The sequence below is a fragment of the Musa acuminata genome, chromosome BXJ2-4 (genome assembly GCF_036884655.1).
Source record: "Musa acuminata AAA Group cultivar baxijiao chromosome BXJ2-4, Cavendish_Baxijiao_AAA, whole genome shotgun sequence".
NCBI lineage: Eukaryota > Viridiplantae > Streptophyta > Magnoliopsida > Zingiberales > Musaceae > Musa > Musa acuminata.
In genome coordinates, this window is record NC_088341.1 from 10,110,211 (window position 1) to 10,118,679 (window position 8,469).

Genomic DNA, 8,469 nt, shown 5'->3' on the forward strand with positions numbered 1-8,469 from the left:
AGGATCATCACTAACACTACCATTGGGTAAGTCGTTTGGGAGGATAGCGAAGTCGAAGGGGAGGACAAAGCTAGAGGGAGGATAGTCATCCTTACGTGAAATTAATATCTTTTAGACGGTAAGGATAACAAAATTATCTTTTTATTTTTTTTAAGTATTATTTTTACGACATGGGTAGTATCTTGGTGTGAGGAGAAATAAAATTAAATATTTTATTTTTATAATTATAGGGATGTTAACATAATGTTTTAAAGTGTAATGATCGAAATACCAACGATAGCTAACAATAGAGGGGTAATATGTAATGAACCGGAAGACATCGACTTAGAACTTTGATTTTATAAAAAAAAAATTAAGATTAAAGATTCAAAATCTCATCTAATAAGTATAAAAGATATCAGTCAGTCTAACCGGCAATAACAAAGTCTTAGAATCTAATCAGATTAGAAACAGTTGATGGAACTTTGTATTGATTAGATTATTTAGACCAAACCAAAACATTAAATATGCATTACAAAGTGGGCACTTATAAATGCCTAACATATACAAGCTTATTACAGAAGTGGCTGCAGGCTTTCATGCACATACAAACGGAGTACAAACTCTTCAACCACGAGTCCTTTAACACCACACATTAACTCAAACATGGGTAGGGGTTGCTTCCACAGGAACGGTGGGCGACGGGCGCCGTCTTCTGCCTCCTTCCCTGACGCTGTTCTCTGCAAACTTCACGCTCGGCGAGTGGTACCCTTTCTCCCTCTCTTCGTCGCTCCATTCGGCTGCGTAGTAGTCCTCGGCCGTGGCGTCTGCTCTCGGGCCGCAGAACATCCCGCCCCACTGCGGGAAGTAGATGAGCGATATGGGAAGCGTGCAGCAGAGGATCATGACGCCCATGAGAGTGATCCCTGTTTCCTTGGAGTATCGACTGCCCGTGAAGAAGATTAGCTGCGTGATGACGGCCCCCACGTTTCCGCCCCCGCCCGTCATCCCTGATATCAGTCCCAGCGACCTGCATAACATCGAGCGATTGGTGAGCAGATGTGGAGATAGTGGATGATGAAGAGGTGGATAGGGGTGTGCGTGTGTGTATACCTTCTGGAGACGAAGGGAACGACACCGAAGGTAAACCCGCATGCGGCTTGAACGAAGAAGGAGAATAGGAGCATGACGGCAATGGCGGCGCTGAGGTTGTGCATGAGGCCCAGTACGATGCACAGGACTCCGCCGATGCTCTGCACCACCCACAGGCTCCACAGCCTCCCTCGCATTCCGTATCGCGTCGAGATCCAGTCCGAGAGGAAGCCGCCGCCTGGCCGCGAGACGATGTTGGCCAGCCCGAAGCTGGCGGCGATCATCCCAGCGGTCCGGAGGTTGACGTTGAACTTGTCGTAGAAGTACTCGGCGACGATGTTGTCGATGGTCAGCTCCACCCCGAAGCAGTACCCGTAGGTCAACGCCAGGATCCACGCCCTGTAGTTGGTGACGGCGTGGTAGAACACCTTGCCGAAGCTGTCCTTGTGCTTGTCGCCGGCCTTCTCCAGCTTCCGGTAGTTGCCGTTGGGCAGGTCCTGGCCCAGGGCCAAGACGGCGATCGCCGAGAGCGTCTGCATTAGGCCCGGGATGAAGAAGGCGATGCGCCAAGCGGTGAACCTGGTGCTGCCAATGTGGTGGATGAGCTCGTAGACGAGGGGCATGATGAGCTGGGTGGCGCCCCCGCCGAGGTTGCCCCAGCCACCGGCGATCCCGTTGGCGACGCCCACCTTGGGAGGGGAGAACATGGAGCTCATCCAGAACTGGGTGGAGACGAAGGAGGCGAGGGAGAAGCCGGTGAAGAAGCGAACGAGGAGGTACGAGGAGGCGGAGTTGATGACGGACGTGCAGTAGACGGCGGGGGTGGTGAGCAGAATGAGGGAGGCAGAGGCGAGGCGGGGGCCAACGAGGTCACAGGCGGTGCCCATTGCGAGACGGGCGAAGACAGCCCCCGACACGGACGCGATGCCGGCGTTCCCGACGTCAGTGGTGGTGAGGTTGAGGTTGTCGCGGATCAGCGGCAGAAGGGGTGGGGCCGCGAAGGTGGACACGAAGCAGCAGAAGAAGGAGAACCAGGAGAGGTGGAAGGCCTGCATGTGAGGCGCCGCGAAGGAGAAGAGCCAGAACTCGGTGGCCTTCTGCTCCGAGTCCACCGGCATCTTGAACCGAGTCGCCTGCTCGTCCGAGGGCTCGACCTGCAGCGAAGACTTGCCTGAATCCCCCATGTCTTCCCTCCTCTCTTCAACCTCCACCTGCTTCTTCCAAGGTGCAACGCAAAGTGTTTGAGCCTTCAAGAGAAGGCAGCCCTCTACATATATAGAAGCTGGTGGGCTTTAGAGATACAGCTAGCTTGATGAGACTATCACAGTGTCATGCCTCAGAGAAGCCTTGTAGCAATGACATGAGAGAGAGAGAGAGAGAGAGAGAGAGAGAGACAGCAGCAAAGTGGGGAATAAAGTAAGGAGGCTGTGGAAATCTATTGATGTGTGATCTCTTTCCACTCTTGTGAAGGGGTAAGCGGAGGGATGTCATCTCACAAAATGCCAGTTCCATGACAGAGACAGATGCGGTGTTTGTTTGATGGCTGACCTTGGAAGCCTCTCCAGCTCCAACGGACGTGGGAAAAAGGTTTCTTGAGACCTTTTCCTTCCAGGAAAAAAAGATTGATTCACCTTAAACAAGGGTTGAACAAGTGTGTGGTGTTTAAAAGATTGATTCACCTCTGCTTTTGATAATGGAGATGAGGAATCAAGTGCATATATTATATTATCTGACATGTTCTCTATTGGAGGATCCAAGTGAACTCCAGAATCCAATAGAATCCAAAATGTTTGTCATGGAAGCTATGTTGCAGGTTGACTTTGTCCATGAGCAAGTAATCGACACTCACTCGAAGGAATTGTTTAGCATCATTTTGACAGCATGGATGAGCTAAAAATGAAGAAATAATATTCAATTGGGCGAATGAAGATTGTTTATATCTGTGACTGACTCAGAATACATGTAGCGATGGATTGTTTAATCTGAGAGTTTATGCTGTGCCAGAAATTACTGTACGAGTTAATGGCTTTCACAATGAGGAGTTCCAAATTGGTTCTTGGATTACAAGGTTTCTCCATATCACGTATTGTAGTCTGATACCAATATAAAGCTGACACTATGAAGAAATTGTTTATGGATGAACCAAAAATGAAGAAATATTCGGTTGTTTATATTTGTGACTGACTCAGCTAAATGCAGCGATGGATTGTCTAATCTGAGAGTTTGGCTTCATAATGAGGAGTGTGTCTGAATTCTGGAATCACAAGGTTTCTCCGTAGCTGTGATTGAAGGGGAAGAACAGGTCAACGATGTAAAGTCAACAACAAGGGATCAGAGCGAGCCCATTCGTTTGCATGTGGACAAATTGCCATCAGGACACTGTCACCAGAACGCTTCTCCTAAAAAGTCTTCTCTGCCATGGCTGATCTCAGTCATCAAAAGGCAGCCGGTTGGCCTTCAAACCCATGCAGTGGGACACCTTCTTGACCTCGAAAGGGAAGCGGGGACTCGTTGTGATGACAAAGCCCTTCGATGAGTCCACTGGTTTCCCTCTCCTGTTTACAGACATGGTTTTCGGAGGATGCAAGTCAATGGCTATTTTTTCTTTCAAGGTACAGCTCATGGCCGGTGATTGCAGTGTGCATTGATTCGAAGGGTTTGGACTTCAAGCAAAGCAAAGGGGAGACTGATACGATGAAGAAGAAGAAGAAGAATAGTGCTTGGAGTTTATGGTTGTATTGTATATATAATACAACCCATGGAAATCATCATGGTTGACGTCCGTGTATTGGATGTACGTACGGAGTACGTTTGCGTGTACGGATCCGTAATACATCACATCACTTGGGTGAAGGATTAATTAATCTCCAGAATAAATAATAATAATAATAATAATAATAACAATTATTATAATATTTTTAAAAATTACTTTTCCATATTTATAAAATATTATTATCTTTCCAGTAATAATCAATCGAAGAATATTATTTACAGTAATAAATTTGTATTTTTTTTTCTATTCTATTGGGTCGGATCCGGGTCGCTTGGGGATCCATTTAAGCCCATAAGGATCCGCTTTATGCAATATCGGCCCATACCCCGCTTTATGGGTTAATGAACACCACAAGTTAGAGAGAGAGAGAGAGATAGAGATAGAGAGAGTGTGTGAGAGATTTCCACACTGGAACAAATATGCATGCAGTCAGTCGCACGCCAAACTATTCAACGGTGCGAGCAAGTAGCTCATTGGATCATAGATGGGACAGGATCTGTTGATTTATATTCTGCAATCTTAGTAGCTGAATTCGAGATAGCATTAATAGGGGGGGGGGAGGAGGAGGAGGAGCTGAGGAAGAAGAAGGGGGTGAAGCCAGAGGAGGAGGGAGGAGCGGTGGACAATCTGGTTGTCTACGTCGAGCCATCATTGGGGACGGTGGCGCCAGCGGCAGTCTTCGGCCTAAGTTGGTGATGGTGTTGATGATTGATATCCTTTTGCTCGGATCACTTCCTGCTGCATTCCAAAGCTCAAAAGATTAGCAGAGAGGGGTAGATGAGAAGAAGGAAGATAGAGAAAGAGAGAGTACCACAAGCATGGGCGTGGGAGACCACAAGGAGGACGAGGAGAAAGAGCAGCATGCTCTTTGATGCAACCATGGCATTGGACGAGGAGGATCACCAAGATGGATATATATAAGCAGAGGTGGCATGTGCCAAAGGTTGGCGATTGATCTGGAAATGGACGATTTGGTGGTTTGGTCAGCAGTCTGGTGGTTGACTGGAAGACTCGTACGGTTGACCAAAAGCTGGGGGGAAGGAGTCGAGCAGGGCAGCCGATTTGGAAATGGCAGATGGGATGATAACTCTGGTTTGGCGCAGCAGTCGCACTTGGCCTTCTTTTTCTTCGCTGCTTGCGGTGGAGAAGCAGCTCGAGCGCCACCGCTGCTTGGCGGTAAGTGCGGTCTGAAGTCAACGCAAGGGGATGAAGTCAAGGATCGACGCCATTCGGAACACAGATTGGAAGGAGCTTAAGGTAAAATTATTTTCTTTTCAGGAATCATAAAAATTGATAAAATGCTAAAAAATATTTTTTTACTCGAGAGTTAGTGTCTTAAGAGGATCAAATCAATATAATAATATCATAGGATCAAAATCTACCTTCATCATTACAATTTGAGAAAAAAAAAAGGGGTGTAATTATAAATATTATTCTTAATTGGGAGGATAACTCAATTTGGTCCCGAATTTAGATATTGGAACAACGTGATAATCGATTCCAGCATGAATATTGATGACTAGTTAGGCACAACAGATTAATGATAAACATCTGTTAAATTTAAATGCGTCGTCCTACGATAAAAAAAAAAAAAAAAACAGAAGGTTATTACTCCTAATTGGGAGGACAACTCGATTTGGTCTCCAAGTTAGGAATAGAGAGATTAATGATGAAGATTTTTGTTAAATTTAAATGTCTCATCCTATAATAAAATATACTTGTCAAATGTGCTTTTTGATCCATCTCGAAGAATTGAAACTTTTATTACCAGTAATGTATATTTAAACAAGTTAGTTTTGATGGAGAGATTTTTTTTAATTATGTACTCAAATTATAAATTTAAATATATGATTGATAGGAGTAAGGATTAAAGCATATAAGGAATATAAAAATATCATTTCATATTTATTTCTATCATGATCTTCTATCATATCCCTATCCCTATAAGATTGAGCTTTTGTTAAGGATACTAATCTTGGATCGATGCAATCGATATATTCTATGATAGAGCAAGGGGTTTTGTGAGGGAGTCTATTAGTTGATCAAAAATATGAATATGAAAAATACGCAGTTGACGTCTGACAACTTAATCTCTAACAAAGTGAAAATCGATGACAATGTGTTTCATGCATAAGTGGAACACTGGATTAGCACATAGGCAGTTAGCATCGATATTCTCACAGTATATTGTAGTAATGGATTGGAAGGTGATGTCATGTTTGTATAGCAGATTAGTGACCTAGTTGAGTTTTACAGTGATAGTGGCAATGATTCGGTATTTAGCCTCAGTAATGGATCTTACATTGTGTTTTATTTCTTGAAACCCTAGTTGATCAAATTTGCTCCAAGGAAGACAATGTAGGTTGACGTAGATATTCTATCATCAGCGTTGTCTGCCCAATCAGCATCGACAAAGGCACGAAGATGAAGTAATGAGTTGACATATTTGTCAACCTTATGCGATACCCAAACTTAGGTGAGTTAAATTATTGTCGGTTTAACAATTGGATTGAATGTCTTTGCGAAATCAACACCTGATTGTTTGTGAAATCCTTTGGCTGCTAAATGTACTTTGTATCTAGTGATGGATCCCTTTGGACTATGTTTAATTTAAAAGATTTATTTATATCCGATGACATTTTGTGTGAGGTGATATGATCTAAAGGTCCATGTGACATTATAAACTAAGACATCTTATTTCTCACACAACTTTGAGCTAGTGTGAAGAATTTTGGGCATGAGTGATGGTTGTGGATTTAGTAGACTAAGATGGAGAGCTTATGGTAGCATGGAGATCAAAGATTTAATATGGTTTGAAGATGTCATTTTTGGAGTGTGTTGTCATATAATGTCTGGGCTCGGTGGTATTATCGGGTTGTGTTAGAGGTTTGAGAATTGATAAAGAATTAGTGATACATACTTGATTAGGTTGATGCATTTTGGTGTCACTTGGTCGAGAAGAGAACAAAGACATCATTTGTGACACCGAGGACATTGCTTCATCGGATATTGTAGAATGAGTTGGTGGAGAGGTAGATAGAGATATTGTAAAAGGAGTAAAGTGCTACTGAACTAAAGTAATAACAGAGTATAGGTGTAGACGAGAACTATTGTTAATGTGGTGAGAGGTGTGTTTGAGGGTGTTTGAGGTGTACTCATATAAACCTTATGATGAATAGTTGTTGCGATGGCTCATATTACTAAAAGAGCAAGATTTTAAAAGGAAAATGTGAACTCAATAAAAATAACATGATATAATAAATACAATGACCTTTGGAGTTTAAAGATCATAACATCGAAAAATACTCTGTTCAAGAAAGTACCCAATAAACACCCAAAGATAATATAAACAACCAAATACAAAGGCTTGGATCTTGATATTAACTTGTGTGAAGCTTAGAGGCATAGCCAAAGATAATATAAACAACCAAATACTTTAAGTTTTTCAAGATTTATATTTTATAAAATAGTTTCTCAATTGGTGACTGATGTTATAGGATTAGAATAAGCATGAAGTTAATGAGGTAGACTGCAGTTTGAAATGTTACTAACCAAAATATTAGTGGCTTGGAGGATTGGTGTAGAATGGTGAGACTAGTTTTAACTATATGTCAGTGCATTCATTTGATAGAACTAACTAGTTGAGGTGTTTATAGTGGTGACTTGAGATATTATATTCCACGTGATGAGATGTAAATTGTTAGAGCTTGGTATTCACATCTTTCATTAGAGTAAACTCTTTTAATGGTAGATTGAAAGAAGTTTTTGACTACATTTCTAAAATATATAAACACTATGGTGACTTTAGATTTATGTTTGAGAGGATATAGTCATGTATATTTAGCATATTAATCTACGAAACTAATATAAAATCTAAAATTATCAAAGGAATTGATTAGGTTAGGGTCTAATGCATTAATGTAAATAATTTCAAGTGGTTTAAAACATGATTTTAGGTAGCTTCATAAGATAGTATGTGACTTTTATTATTAAAGCAAACATCACAATGAGTTACAATTTCACTTGATTTAGAAGTCAAAACGAAGTAATAAGAAACTGACTATTGTTGAACGAAAGATGACAGATGACCAAGGTGGTGATGTCACACTTCAATTGGAGCAATAATTGAAATAAAAGCGATTGGCTAGGGGATTTGTGAGACCGACAACTACTCGTAGATACATTTATTCTGGCTTCGGACAAATGATGCTCATATACTTAGATCCTTTATAAGAAATGAGTCAAAGAACTCAATAGTGGTATTATATTATTTACAGAATTAGAAACACAAGTAAAATTCCTTTTGACGTGAGGTACATATGAAATATCATCGAGTGTATAAGTGTTTATATGTGAATTAAGTATTGTAGAAGTAGTATGAGTGATAGGAATTCTATTACCATCACCAATGATGATGTCTTCATTACCTCCATAGTCGGTGTAGATAGATAAACTTGAATGTGGATAGATACATTATATAAATCTGAAGTGATATGATGAGAAGTATTTAGAGTTAATAATCTAATTACTTAAATGAGTAATCGGTATAGTTATGATATTCGTTTGAGGTCAATTGGGTGTCATAGGCTTGGGTTGAGATCGATAAACTTTTGTTGTGTGTCTAA

The 8,469-nt window shown here is 41.6% G+C and overlaps 1 protein-coding gene across 1 annotated transcript; it reads right to left on the reverse strand.

The window, feature by feature from the left end:
• Positions 1–453: 453 nt before the first annotated feature.
• LOC103981339 (high-affinity nitrate transporter 2.3-like) lies at positions 454–2,321 on the reverse strand. Its single transcript, XM_009398041.3, has 2 exons — positions 1,093–2,321; positions 454–1,009 (listed from the first exon to the last, which is right to left on the reverse strand). Exons 1-2 carry the CDS (start codon positions 2,253–2,255, stop codon positions 640–642), a joined length of 1,533 nt encoding a protein of 510 aa, XP_009396316.2. The 5' UTR covers positions 2,256–2,321; the 3' UTR covers positions 454–639.
• Positions 2,322–8,469: the final 6,148 nt, after the last annotated feature.